Source organism: Elaeis guineensis, chromosome 7 (assembly GCF_000442705.2).
Source record: "Elaeis guineensis isolate ETL-2024a chromosome 7, EG11, whole genome shotgun sequence".
In the NCBI taxonomy this organism is placed as follows: Eukaryota; Viridiplantae; Streptophyta; class Magnoliopsida; order Arecales; family Arecaceae; genus Elaeis; species Elaeis guineensis.
In genome coordinates this window covers 82,886,593-82,901,406 of record NC_025999.2, presented here as the reverse complement: position 1 = coordinate 82,901,406, position 14,814 = coordinate 82,886,593, and the positions used below count along the sequence as shown (strand labels likewise).

The window sequence follows — 14,814 nt, the reverse complement described above, 5'->3', positions numbered from 1 at the left end:
GATCGGTAACAGAGAGGGGTGTGGTTGGTTTTCTCGCACCGTACGAATCCGAGAAGAGAGAGAGAGGCGAGAGCACTGTGAGAGAAGGAGCAGGAGGCTTCTGGACAGTGGTCGCCAGGCTCTTCAGGGGTTCAGGGGGTCTCCAAGAGAGAGAGAGTTTTTGTGAAGGAAACTTCAGGTGAGAGAGAATTGGATGTACAAAGGTTGAGGGTGAGGTCTGCTCTTATAAAATTTTCTTTTCATAGTGAAGTTTGCATGTCCCGTGGAGACGAGCCCTTTTGTGGTTGATCCACGTATTTTGATTGCTTTCTTTTTGTTTTGTTTCTTCTTTCTTCCTGCTGCATCGCGTGGTACTGAAAAGATTTTGAGAGGTGGTGTCCTGGCCAGACATCCACCTAACAATTGCATCTATATTGTTCAAGCGGAAAACAGGCTAATGTAGTTTTCCAACTGTTAACCAATAAAATGAAATCGATAATAAACAACAGGAACAAGGAAAAATCTTGGTCAAGATCTATAGAAACAAGATATAAAAAGTAAATGTTGAATGGGTTTACCAGAGATCAGATATTGCGTTAAGCTGCAACGCCCATTTGCGTAGCTAGGATTCAGCGGAAAAGACTGGACTTGCACCAGGCGTTATCAATTGTTAAAATCTCAGGGAAAGCGTAATTTTTTTCTGAATTTTTTAAATTAAACGAAAAATAAATTAAATAAAAACGGAATTATTCCGTTTCCCCTGCGTGAAAGTTCGAAACAAAATATTAAATCCTAGTATTAAAAGAATTCAATTTCCCAATACTTTCTTGAAGGCTTCGAGTTGGAGACCTCCAGCCGCCGCTTTCCCTCTCCTCTCCGGATACCCCCATGGCCACCGAGCTCGACGAACTCCTCGGCTTCCTCTCCACCCCTTCCCCCCAAGTACTCTCTCTCTCTATCCCCCCCTCTTTCTCTGTCTCCAAGCTTTCTAATGAGTATAATTGGTCCAGGTGAAGAAGGCGGCGGTGGACATTGTTCGGGGCCTGACGGGCTCCGACGAGGGCCTCGTCCCCCTCGCCGCCCGCGCTGACGTCGCCCTGCCCGCCCTCTCCCGCCTCCTCCGCGACCCCCCGGAGCTGTCGGTTCCCGCCGCCGAAGCCCTGATCAACCTCTCACAGAACCCTACCCTCGCCGACAAGCTCGTCTCCCTTGGTGCTGTCCCTACCGCCATGGACATGCTCTACAAGAACTCCGATCAAAAAGTCTCTCGGCTCCTCATCATGCTCCTCGCCAATCTCACCCAGCTGGACTCTGGCAGCGCCGCCCTCGTTCAGGTACTACTCTCGAGTTCCACGAATAAAAATCCAATTTTTAGCAGTATTGTTTGCTCTTTATTGATATTACCTTTTTCCCCCAACTTTGATTGATTAGTTTTGGTCGTCCAGTGGTCGGTTATTTTTTTCCTAAACAAATTAGCTTCTGTTTGGAAGAAGAGAGTGGGCTATTTCTGAAGACTGAAATTTTGGGTAATTGGATTAACTATGAAGGGCTTTTGATCGATGATGTGTAGCGGAAGATGTTGAATCGGCTGATTAACTATGAAGATTGTTAAGAGTGGCTTTTGTTTTGGAATCTTATTTTATTTGATTTGGTTTTGGAGTCTCTAATTATATAACAAAAAATCGGTATAACTTGTTTTAGTAATATGAAGTGGAAAAGATTTGTTTGATTTGGCTCCTAACATATTGTTTCACATGGATTTGCATTTAATGTCAAAATATTTCAAGAAGTTCATGTATAAATGTTTTTTTATTTGATGCCTGCAATGTAGGACCTCCATCTAGTGTATATGTTTTTAGGTTACCACATAGCCATAGCATGCATGATTCAGAAAACTCATGTAGAAAGATGCTTTATTATGCGCTATCTTAACTTTTCTATATTTAGCAAATCAATAATTTTATTTTTTAAAATTATCGTAGTAGCTCTTTTCAGTTAAGTACTCAAATTGGAATTAGAAGGTGCTCTACAACCAAGATTATAAGCTTCTTTCCTTTCCTTTCCTTTCCTTTCCTCTCTCTCTCCCTCTCCCTCCCTCTCTCTCTCCCTCTCCCTCCCCCTCTCTCTTGGTGCTGAGTGGAGATACATGAAAAAAGTTCATGTTCTAAGAAATTACATTGGATAGAAGATGATAAAGACATAAAAAAAAATGCTAAGATGATTTGAACATATAAGAATTAAGTCCAAGAACTTGAATCAAATATTTATGCCAAAGAACATGAGAAAGATGTATGCACATTCATTTTTACAAGTCCACCAGGGGTTGATGAGAAATATTGATTGCATCACTTGAATTACGAAATGGAGGATTGTAAGGCATTCTATTTATAAGGATACTTTAATCTTTAAGGAAATTTAATAGGTGAATGCTAACATCTTTGAATATAGAATATTGTTGTTCTATATTGAGTCTTCTTTTGCTTTCTTTCTTTTCTTTTACTAAAGAAAAATAAAAGATAATTCTCATCACTTGTTTCAAATTCTTTTAGTTGTGACCCTTCTTGTTTGGACCTATTTCCATTGAGTTTTAGTAATGGAATAATTTTTAGCTGTCTTGACTTAGCACACAACTAATCAAGGTTTGTCGTCTCGGTATCGTATCTTGTATTGGTAAAATTCTGCTGCAATGTCAGTACGTGGTTTGGTACGAAATGATAGTATCGATATGCTCCGAAATGGCATATCGATACGAGACTGGTATAGTACGGTATGCTCCATATCGGACAGTACGGGGCCGTATGGCATTCCATGCAACTAATCTTTTTTTTTTTTCCTTTTTCTTATTTATGGGAGTTGGGGGGGGAGGGAAGTACTCTACATTGAGGGCTAAGTACATATGCATTAGCAGTAAAAAATAGAAATTGTTATGATCAGCTAATGAAAACATGGTTTTAGGATTATTCATGAGCCTTTCAGCATTTTACTCTTTTTTTTTAGTGCACTGATAATTTCTTTCCCATTTGAAGTTATATTTGCTGATATTTTTCATTAATGGAGATTGCAACTCAGGTCTAGGTTTGATGAATTCTACTGTTTAGTATGTTTTTCTTTATTTTTTAATATTATAATTTATTGTGTTTCTTTTCTGCAAGTCCCTGAAGTTTTGTTGAACTGGCACAAAACATTCACACACAGCATTCCACATGCAATATTTCTTTGTAGAATATACTGAAGCACAATGTACTCCTGTTTAGGTTGGGGATGATAAGATGGAAGGGTTGTACATCTCGAAGCTTGTTAGATCATTCTGTAGGTCATCTTCTGTTGAGTCAACAGGTATGTTGTCTTTGTTGGCATGTTATTATTGGGATGTCAGTGAGATTTTTAATTTTACTGTTGCATCATGGTCTTAGGAAGTTATGTGTTTTATTTTGACGAAATATGAAATATGCCATTTATTACATGCAAGGTTTGATGTCCCGATGGGATGGAGGGTGTTCCAGCCATCCTGTCTCGTTCATGTGAGAAAACGAGACGAGGACGGATTCGAGACTCCAAAACCTATCCATGTAGAAAGAAAAGAAGAAAGAGGAAATAAGGAAAGGAAGAAAAGATGAAGAAAAGGGAAAAATGAAAGGAAAGAAGAAAAATGAAAAAAAGGAAGGGAGAAGAAAAAGAAAGAAAAAGGAAAGGAAAGAAAGGAAGTTAGAGGAAAAGAAAGAAAAGGAGGAAGAAAGAAAGAAAGAAAAAAAGAAAGAAAGAAAGGGAAGAAGAAGGAAAGAAAGATAGAGGATATCTGTCAGGATGCATAATTGGGACTGCTGTTGGGACGAGACGGGACTGCGGGGCATCCCGTTCCATGGAGAAACCAAGACACCTTTGTCCCATGGGATTAAAATCCTGATTACATGTACCAAGTATTATGGGTCTCTTCTTCTTCGTGGTTGTTTTGTTGCTACTGATGGATTTTGACAGTATTAGTTTATGTTATGGATATATACAATATGTAACAATCTAGTTGTTCGTTGATGACTTAATCTTGAGAGAACCAAAAGAAAAAAAGAAAAAAAAAATCTCAAGATGGGAATCGGAGACTAGCTCTCTATTTTGAATCTTCTTTGGAGATATAAAATGTTATCATTTCTTGTGCATATGTAATATTAAGGCTATGAATTTTTCCTGAATAAAACTGAATAAAGTCCACTTTTTTAGCTTTATTCAGCTAAACACTTGTCATGCACTTGAATAGAGTGCCTTCTTGGTACTTGTTCGGCTTATGAGGTTGAAAATATTTGGATGGTAGGGGCCAAATAATTTTATCTGGATACTGATATATAAGTACCTTTTTAATGAAGTTATTCAGATATTTGCGTGAAATTTATTCAGGAAGCAAACAAGGCCTAAGTACTGAATTATGGAACTCTTTACCTTGAGTTTAGTCCTGATTTCTAGCTCATTCTATGATTTCACTGATTATGAAGTTATTCTCACACTTTATCTGTTGCAGCTATCATATCACATTTATGTACTCCATTTTAAGTGAGCTAGTGAGCAAGGGATCACCTACATCAATTATCTTCATTTTATTCTAACGTCTTGTTTGTGCTAATCAAACTTTGACCTTGTTACTTTAAACTTTTTCTATAGCTGAAGATACCTTTGAGCATGTCGCTTCGATACTTGTGAACATCTCAAAAGTGCAAGCTGGAAGGAAGGTTCTATTAGATTCCAAGCGTGGTCTTTTGAAGCAGGTCATTCGTCAATTTGATTCAACAAATTCACTGAGAAAGAAAGGGGTATGAGAAAGGATTATTGGACCTGTTCAACGTAATGAGAAATCTATTGCATTTATATAGCTGTGAATGAGTTACAAATGCAAGCAGCAATACAATTTAGATTGTCTATCCTTGAAATTTCAGGTTTCCTATCATGAATAATTTTTACCAGTTTTCATCTGATTTTATGCCTTTTTTCTTTGGAAAATTCTTTTTGACTTCTTTAGTTGCTATGTCATTAATGAGCTTGGAAAGTTGGCAAAATTATTTCCATTTCCCATTGTTGCGTATAATATTTTCGTTGATGAACCCAAATTTCATGAAATCCTCTAGAGCCAGTTCCCTTGTTCATGTTCACTTGTTCAGTAAGGTCACACCCAAGGACTTAAACATTAAGGTATGGGCTCATAATGACCTCAGATTAGTATGTATGTGCTTTGGTACTGGGTTGGCACAAGTCAGCACTTGAAATGAGCAACCAAAAAGAAGAAGACTGACATGTATGTACCATGGTGCTTCGTTGGCACAAGCTGGCACCTGAAATGAGCAACTGAGGAAGAAGTAAGGGGTGTGTTTGTGTGTGTGCTGTGTACCGGTTTTGGGCTGGTGTGGTACAGTGGTATGTATTAAGTAGTATATGTTAGAATTTGGGGTTTGAAGCATGCATGTATATTTCAAAAATTTAATTTTTTAAACACCGTAGCGGAGAATAAGATTAAAATAATTTTAATCTGAATTTTGCATATATAAAAACATAAAACTACATGGATCTATTTCATATGTTGAAATTGATATATGCTGAAATTTAAATTGTGATCAAATCACATACCTTTTTCGCAATCCCTTTATTCAAATCTGGATCTGGAAGAGACGAGGCTTTCTGTTAGCCGCACAAATATCCGGCCTCTATGAGTATCCACTCGGAATCAGCCTGGAATAGCTCTTTAAGATATGAATTTTAATTCTCCAAAATTCAGCTTGCTGAATCTGAACGAAGCCTAGATCGCGATCAACATTTGATCTTTCTCTTTGATCCTTATCTTCTCTTCCTCTTAGTCTTTCTCCTTGCCTTGTAGTGCTATAAGAGACCAACAACCAGCAGATGAAGGCCGCCCAACGCTTTGGGTGTGTGCAAAATTGGGACGCGGGTCCCAAGTAGTATGGCGTGGGGACGTCTAAGGAGAAGAGAAAAAGGGAGGAAGAGAGGGCGTGGGAGGTTCTGTTGGGGTGGAGAGGGGCTGGCTTGGGTGATCTTAGGATTTAGGGGAGGTTCCTTTTATAGGCAAAAGATTGAATCCTATTCAATCATATAATACAAGTCTACTTGATTAGGATTCCTATTAACTTAAGTTATCTAACTTACATTAGGAAGTCCATTAGGCGCAACTATTGGAGCTCTTGCACCCATAATTAGACATCCTATTTTGCATCCAAGAGACATCCCATATGAGAACTAAAGGCCTCTAATCAATGGACACGCCAAATTGAACAATTCAAAGTGGCGCCCCATAATAATTATCAAGGAGATTCATAAGAGACTTGACCCTTAATTTATGTGATCCATAACCTTAGACACCTAATAATTGGAGTCTCATGAATCTTATTCATGTAGGTAATTAGTAGGTAATTAAGTTAGAATTAACTTATCAAATAAGTAATCCAACGGAAAGAGAAATTGGGTCCAACTATGTGCTAGCAAGGTTACCATGAATCCAATGGTTTCTTAAACCCAATTGACATTTCATAAGCTCAATTTCTTATTCCAGACCTAATTCTTTTGTTGTGTGGCCCATAGGTTCAATTCTATCTGGTAGTGAGATATACAATGATCTCTATCATTATATCATTGAAACTCTTTTCAATGGATCGAATAATTCCACTTTAACTCAGTAAAGATTGTCGATTCGGAATAATCTAGTGAGCTCTCACAATCCACTAGTGACATCTAGTAGTATGTAGTGGCAACTCAGTAGAACTGAAATAATCTCTAGGTGTAGTTAACGTGTGATTCAGTCCCTCTATCATGAGTCCGACTAGATGGCAGGTCATGGATAAATTATCAAACCTCAACATCAGTTATATGATAGATTGATTAGCTCAAGTTCAGATATAATGTTTATGAAAACTCCTTTCCATCAATCACTCTACTGTGGCCACAGATTTTTGGACTTAGCCTCTCAAATCTCATAGAACTATTCCTCTCTATCAAGGTTGATAGATCCTATCTTGATGCGCATCCTACTCCTACAGTGGACCAACTGTCGTCAATATCCACTACAAGAGTCATTGAGATTCATGTTTATGTGTCAATCAAACTCCAGCAGCCTCACTACGAGCAGTAGTGCTATCTCAAGTCAAAAGACAGACACAACTACAGCATCGAGACAATCACTGACGATTGAATAGAAATCCAAGTGATCTCTTGTATGGTCACGCTCAGTGCTAGTTGTTCTCTAACAACCATCCGTACTCATTGTCCTGTTCTCTACACAGTAGATTAGAGATCCATCTATCCCGAAGAAAGCGATTTGTGCATCAGTCTATCCGGATCTGTCACGTCTTCATGATGATCTATGATCGAGAGCTTTAGGAATTAAATACGTCTCTAATTCTCAACACCTTGAGAGTATGTATCGAAACTAATTTCATGGACGATTCAAGGACACATTACACTTGAATGAAAAAGAATTTGTCTTTTATTGATCATATCAATATATTAAGTACAAAATTGTGTCTTAGATTAATTACAATGTGTCAGTCATATTGGCTTCTAGGACATACATCTAACAATCTTCCACTTGGACTAAAGTCAATTGGTCATAAATCTAAGTCCCATCTTTTCAAAGTGGACTTTCATTTTCGGTTGGCTCAGCTGCTTAGTCAGTGGATCTGCCACGTTATCCATGGAGTCTACTCTTCGCACTTCGATATGAGGTAGTTTCGTATATCGGTGCTATGTGTTTGGACTTCTGTGAGACCTTGGCTCTTAGCAAGGACTATGTCCATTGTTTTTGAGTACTGTGTCATGACATGACATCCAGTTCTACAACTAACATTAAAATCAAAATTCATCCTACACATCTATAGCACACTCAGCCTTCGTTGATCGATTATCAGAGCCCTTTTAGTAAATCGAACAAGAATACACCCTCGAATCGCAACTCAGAATCACTTTCAAAGATCAAGAATAGATCCTTAGTCCTTCTTAAGTACTTAAGGATGTTCTTCACAGCTATCCAATGCTCCTCGTCTAGATTCGACTGATATCTGCTCGTGACACTCACGATAAGGGTAATATCAGATCGGGTACATAGTATGGCATACATGAGGCTCTGTATTGCCGAAGCATAAGAATCCTACTCATATGCTGAACCTTTTAGATGTGGTCGACACATCATCTTTGAGAGACGAATACCATGCCTGAGAGGTAAAAGATCTCTCTTGGAGTTTTTCATGCTGAACCTCTTCAGCACATTCTCTATGTACAGCTTTTGCGACAGGTCAAGCATCTGTCTAGGTCTATCCCTATAGACCTTTATTCCGAGAATATAGGATGCTTTCTCCTAGATCTTTCATAGAGATTTTTTTGGACAACCATCTTTTGACCGTGGTCAGTATGGAATATTATTCCCAATGAGGAGAATATCATCCACGTACAGTATGAGGAAGGTGATTGCGCTCCCACTGACTTTCTTGTATACACAAGATTTCTCTTCTTTTTGATGAAATCAAACGATTTGATTGCCTCATCGAAATAATGATTTCAACTCCGAGAAGTCTGTTTTAATCCGTATATGGATCTTTGCAGCTTGCAGACTCTGTGATCACATCACCGGACGTGAAACCCATATGCTGCTTCATATAGATATCTTTCTCAAGATATCCATTCAGAAAAGCAGTTTTCACATCCAATAGGTACATTACCTTTAGATGGATCCACTAAAGTCCAGATTTGGTTCGAGTGCATCGAGTCAATTTCTGACTTCATAGCATCTAACCATTTTTTCGGAATCGATGTCAGACATCATTCGTCAAAGGTATTGGATCATTACCATGATCCCTATCTCCCATAAGAAATATTTTTTTTACTTCCTTCGTAACATACCTATGTACCTTTCAGAGGTCGGAGATCCTGCTAGATCTACGAGGTGGCAGAGGAACATCAACTACTGGCTCATGAATTACAGGTTCCTGAGGATCTATAGCTCTGGCTCTTCAGAGACCTCTTCGAGCTCTACTAACCTCCCACTGTCGCCATCCTGGATAAACTGTTTTTAGGAATACGATATTTCGACTCACAATCACATTGTGATCTTGTGGAAAGTAGTAGTATCCCATAGATTCTTTTGGATACCTTATAAAATGAGCTATAATAGATCTATCCTCCAACTTTTTCGCATCTGTCTCTTGACATAGGTCGACATCCCCAAGTCTTAAGATAACCTAGACTCGACTTCTCACCGAACCATATCTCATACGGTGTGGTAGGAACGGACTTTGAAGGAATCCTATTCAACAAGTGAATGACAGTTAACAAGGCATGTCTCCAAAGAAATAAGGATAGATCAGTAAAGCTCATTATGGACTGGACCATATCCAATAGAGTCCTATTCCTCCTTTCGGATACTCCGTTGAGCTGAGGTGTTTCAGGAGGGGTCCACTGAGAGACTATGCCGTTTTTCTTAAGATATCTCAGAAATTTTCGACTAAGATATTCACCTCCTGATCAGATCAAAGAACCTTAACGGGCTTGCCTGTCTACTTTTCTACTTCATGTCTGAATTCTTTGAACTTTTCAAAGGCTTCAGACTTGTGTTTCATTAGATACACATATCCGTGCCTAGACAAATCATCGATAAAGTAATGAAGTAGGTGTAACACCCCTGATCTGCACATCAAATGGTCCACACACGTCGGTGTGTACCAGGGCAAGTAACTCTGTGGCCCCTTTCTCTATGTCCTACAAAGAGTAACTTAGCCATCTTTTCTCGAAGGCAAGATTCACAAGCTGGATATGGCTCTGGATAAAGAGAGCCAAGGATCCCATCCTTTTTTAGTTTGTTTATCCTGTCCTCTCCAATATGGTCAAGTCTATGGTGCCACAAGTACTTCTGGTTAATTTCATCTCTGGGTCTCTTTTGACCTACGGCACTCACTATTTGCTCGGTTAGGTTCACATTCGCATCAACATGCAAGTGATAAAGACTGTCAATTAAAAGACTCGTGCAACCAATTTATTTCGTAAATAAATAAAAAATCTTTATTGAAACTAATTTTAAACCTTCTTGTGCTAGCACAGACACGAAAATTAAATTTCGACTAGCTACAGGAACATAATAACAGTCTTTCAAATCTAATCTAACGCCAGACGGTAATCGAAGAAGGTAAGTGCCAATGGCCTCTGCAGCAATCTTTGCTCCATTGCCGACTCGAAGGATCATGTCACTTTCCTCAACCTCCTACTTTCTATCAGATCCTGCATTGAGGTACATATATAAGACTCGAGCTAGAGTCCAATACCCAACTAGAAGTAGAAGAAATCGTAAGGTTAGATTCAATTACGAGCATACTTTCGGAAGGTTTATCATCCTTTTTGGTCTTTAGGTTCTCCAGGTATTTTGGACAGTTCTTCCTCCAGTGGCCTTTAGCATGACAGTGAAAACACTTTTCTTTGCCTCAGTCGCCTTTGGACCATCCTTCTTCGGCTTGCTCTTTTTCTTCTGCTTCTTTGCGGATTTAGTCTTCTTCCTTCCAACAAACTTTCTCTTGGAAGAAGAAGTCCGCTCCACAGCAAGAACAGAGCCCTTGAACTCTTCAAGGTACCCTCCGTTGTGACCAACATGTTGACAAGTTCGAATAGTGCAGTCAAGTTTGTTCATATAAAATTCATGATGAATTGACTATATGAATTGGTAAGGATTGAAGGATCAGATCCATCTGCAATTTCTTTTGCATATCCAATCTGAGCTTCTCAAGCTCCTCAATGTCCTTGATCACTGTTATACAGTGCTCATGGACAGACTCTCTTCGTGCATCTTCAGGTTGAAGAGTCTCTTGGACATTTTGAAGTAGCAGTACGGTTCTGCTCACCATACAACTCTTGTAGGTGAGTAATCATGGCCGGATAGTGGGCATATGCTCGTGCTGGCTTTGCAACTCGTTTCACATAGACGCCAGCATATAGTATTTAACCCGACATCTTCATCCGACCACTTCTCAAAAGTAGTTTCTGCTCAGCAGTAGGACGGTTTGGCAACACAACGGGATCCTGGTCGAGAACATGGCTTAATTTTTCTGAAGTCAGGACAATCCTGAGTTTCTGAGCCAGTTTTTATAATTATTATCGGTCAAAGCAATTGGTTTCAAGGATGCAGTTAGAGGGTTTGAGACTGATATGATGGTTTAACTGCAAGAGTAGAGATTCAAGTTAGACTTTGTACTTAATTTTTTAATTTGCTTCTAGGACTTTAAGATGCAAATAATGACTCCCACTAATTTTTCGGATCCTCCACTCTTCGAGAAGAAAACGAAAATCCTGATGCGACAAAGATTCTAGTGGGTGCTGCGGTCCCACCGATGACATGCACCTCACTAACAGTTATTGATAACATGCATACCGATGCATAGCAACTCTTTGCCCAATGCTTCACTAAGCATGTTGCAGCAATTGGTCTCTAAGTCATGTTGGTCACTAACAGTTATTGCCCACACTTCTTATTAAGTCCGACCCACTGTTCACAAGCAGGTGCAAGGCCGTCATTGGATCTCTCACCTAACAGTTATTGGTCCAACCATCCTTATCCTGGAGCAACTCTTTGCTAATAGAGTGTTGCGTGTTCCCGATGCAATTGAACCACTGTGACCAACCGAGAACAATCAACGTGATAACACGTCCGCACATCTACAATGGTGGAAGACCTATGGACTTAATATTTATGGAGAGGTTTGGGTTTAGGTCTCATTAATCAGTCATCATATGACTGATCTAACTGCATGGGCTAAACCAAAATGCTAAGCAACCTAATTCAAGATCCAATCTTTCAAATTGCCAGGTAAGTGGAGAACGGTGGGGTCCCCCGTTGCCTTCCTTAGACACCAATGAATTGGTTAGGTCGGCTAACGAAATAAATTAAATAACCACATCTCATTAACTTGCTTAGACACCAATAGGTCGATTGATCAGAATTGGTTAGCTCAAGTGTATCGGGTTCAAACCAACGAGCCAAATTAGGTCTTTAGGTTAATCGATTCTACATATGAGACTCAATCGATTTGATCAACAATAATTGTATGATCATTAACTTAATTGATCTAACTCAATCAATACTTGACTCGTTTGACTAATTACTTAATCGAATTAGACCCATATGACTCAAATAAAAAATTTAGATGTAATCCTATTACATGACCTAATTTTTGATTTTTTCATGATCAAAACTCTCATGCACAAATATAAATTTCAGATTCTAAAATCATATTTCAGATCTAAATTCTTTGCATAAAATAAGTTTTAAAACATAAAAATAATTTTCAATTTTAATATCAAACATATATCATATATATGCATGTATAATTAGATTTAAATAAAATTTAGATCTAAGCATGATTCATATATCTCATATACTAGTCATGAATAGATTAAAAATAAATTTATGATCTAAATATGTAATCATATATCACATATATGAATCAAAATTCAGATCATAAAAAATTTTAGATTTCATGCATGCATCTATATTTCACATGAACATTAACTAGAACTCTTTCTAGATCAAAATTCAGATCTATGCATGCAACACATATCAACTATATTTCTAAAACTAAATCAAAATTAGATTTCAGATTTGAAGATCCATCCATACATCTTATGTATTAAGAAAAAAATTGATTTTGAAATCTTTTCAAAAATATGTATATCAAAATTCAGCATATGAAAATCCGTGGCTCTGATACCATGTTGGAATTTGGGTTTGAAGCATGCATATGTGTTTCAAAAACTTAATTTTTTAAACACCAAGGAGAATAAGATTAAAATAATTTTAATCTAAATTTTATATGCATAAAAATATAAAACACATGGATCTATTTCATATGCTGAAATTGATATATGCTGAAATTTAAATTGTGATCAAATCACATACCTTTTTCGCAATCCTTTCTTCAAATCTAGATCTGAAGAGATGAGCTCTGTTAGCCTACAAGTATCCGACCTCTATGAGTATCCACTCGGGATCAGCCTGGAATAGCCTCTAAGATCTGAATTTTGATTCTCCAAAATTCAGCCTGCTGAATCTGAACGAAGTCTGGATCGCGATCAACGTTTGATCTTTCTCCTTGATCCTTATCTTCTCTTCCTCTCTAGCCTTTCTTTCTTTTTGTAGTGCTACAAAGACCAACAACCAGCAGATGAAGAGCGCCAACTTTGGGCATGTGCAAAACTTGGGACTGCGTCCCAAGTAGTATGCGTGGGGATGCCTAAGGAGAAGAGAAAAGGGAGGAAGAGAGGGGTGGAGGTTCTCTTGGGGTGGAGAGGGCTGGCTTGGATGATCTTAGGACCTTAGGGAGGTCCCTTTTATAGGCACAAAGATTGAATCCTATTCAATATATAATACAAGTCCTACTTGCATTAGGATTCTTATTAACTTAAGTTATCCAACTTACATTAGGAAGCCCATTAGGTGCCAACTATTGGAGCCCTTGCACCCATAATTAGACATCCTCTTTTGCACCCAAGAGACACCCCATATGAGAACTAAAGGCCTCTAATCAATGGATACGCCCAAATTGAACAATTCAAAGTGGCCCCATAATAACTATCAAGAGATTCATAAGGACTTGCACCCTTAATTTATGTGATCCATAACCTTAGACACCAACAATTGGAGTCTCATAATCTTATTCATGTAGAGTAATTAAGTTAGAATTAACTTATCAAATAAGTAATCCCAACGAAAGAGAAATTGGATCCAACCATGTGCTAGCAAGGTTACCATGAACCCAATGGTTTCTCTAAACCCAATTGACACTTCATAAGCTCAATTTCTTTTCCAGGCTAATCCTTTGTTGTGTGACCCCATAGGTTCAATTCTATCTGTAGTGAGATATACAATGATCTCTATCATTATATCATTGAAACTCTTTTCAATGGATCGAAACAATTCCATTCTAACTCACAAGGATTGTCGATCCGAACAATCCTAGTGAGCTCTCACAATCCACTAGTGACACCTAGCAGTATGTAGTGCAACCCAATAGAACTGAAATGAACCTCTAGGTGTAGTTAACGTGTGATTCAGTCCTCTATCGTGAGTCCGACTAGATGGCAGATCATGGATAAATTATCAAACTCAACATCAGTCATATGATAGATTTGATTAGCTCAAGTCCAGATATGATTCTATGAAAACTTCTTTCCATCAATCACTCTACTGTGGCCACAGATTCTTGGACTTAGCTTCTCAAATCTATAGGACTACTCCTCTCTATCAAGGTTGATAGATCCTATCTTGATGCGCACCCTACTCCTACAGTGGATCAACTGTCGTCAATATCCACTATAAGAGCTCATTGAGATCCATGTTTATGTGTCAATCAAACTCCAGCAGTCTCACTGCGAGCAGTAGTACTATCTCAAGTCAAAGGACCAGTCACACAACTACAGCATCGAGACAATCACTGACGATTAAATAGAAATTCAAGTGATCTCTCGTATGGTCATGCTCAGTGCTACTTGTTCTCTAACAACCACCGCACTCATCGTCCTATGTCTCTATACAGTAGATTAGAGATCCATCTATCCTGAAAGAAGCGATTTGTGCTACCAGTCTATCCGGATCTGTCACCATTCTCATGATGATCCTATAACGGGAGCCTTTAGGAATTAAATACATGTCTCTAATTCTCAACACCTTGAGAGTATGTATCGAAACTAATTCATGGACGATTCAAGAACACATTACACTTGAATGAAAAAGAATTTATCTTTTATTGATCATATCAATATATTAAGTACAAAATTGTATCCTAATTAATTACAATGTGTCAGCCATATGGCTTCTAG

The 14,814-nt window shown here is 38.3% G+C and overlaps 1 protein-coding gene across 1 annotated transcript in view; it reads left to right on the top strand.

Annotated features, from left to right (window-relative positions):
• The first annotated feature begins 771 nt into the window (after nucleotides 1–771).
• LOC105048796 (uncharacterized) overlaps nucleotides 772–14,814 on the top strand; it is a 23,122-nt gene continuing 9,079 nt past the window's right edge. Inside the window, exons 1-4 of the mRNA XM_010928243.3 lie at nucleotides 772–921; nucleotides 990–1,313; nucleotides 3,234–3,315; nucleotides 4,627–4,775. Coding sequence (XP_010926545.2) covers nucleotides 868–921; nucleotides 990–1,313; nucleotides 3,234–3,315; nucleotides 4,627–4,775 — 609 coding nt within the window. The 5' untranslated portion in view covers nucleotides 772–867. The remainder of the gene's footprint in view (nucleotides 922–989; nucleotides 1,314–3,233; nucleotides 3,316–4,626; nucleotides 4,776–14,814) is intronic.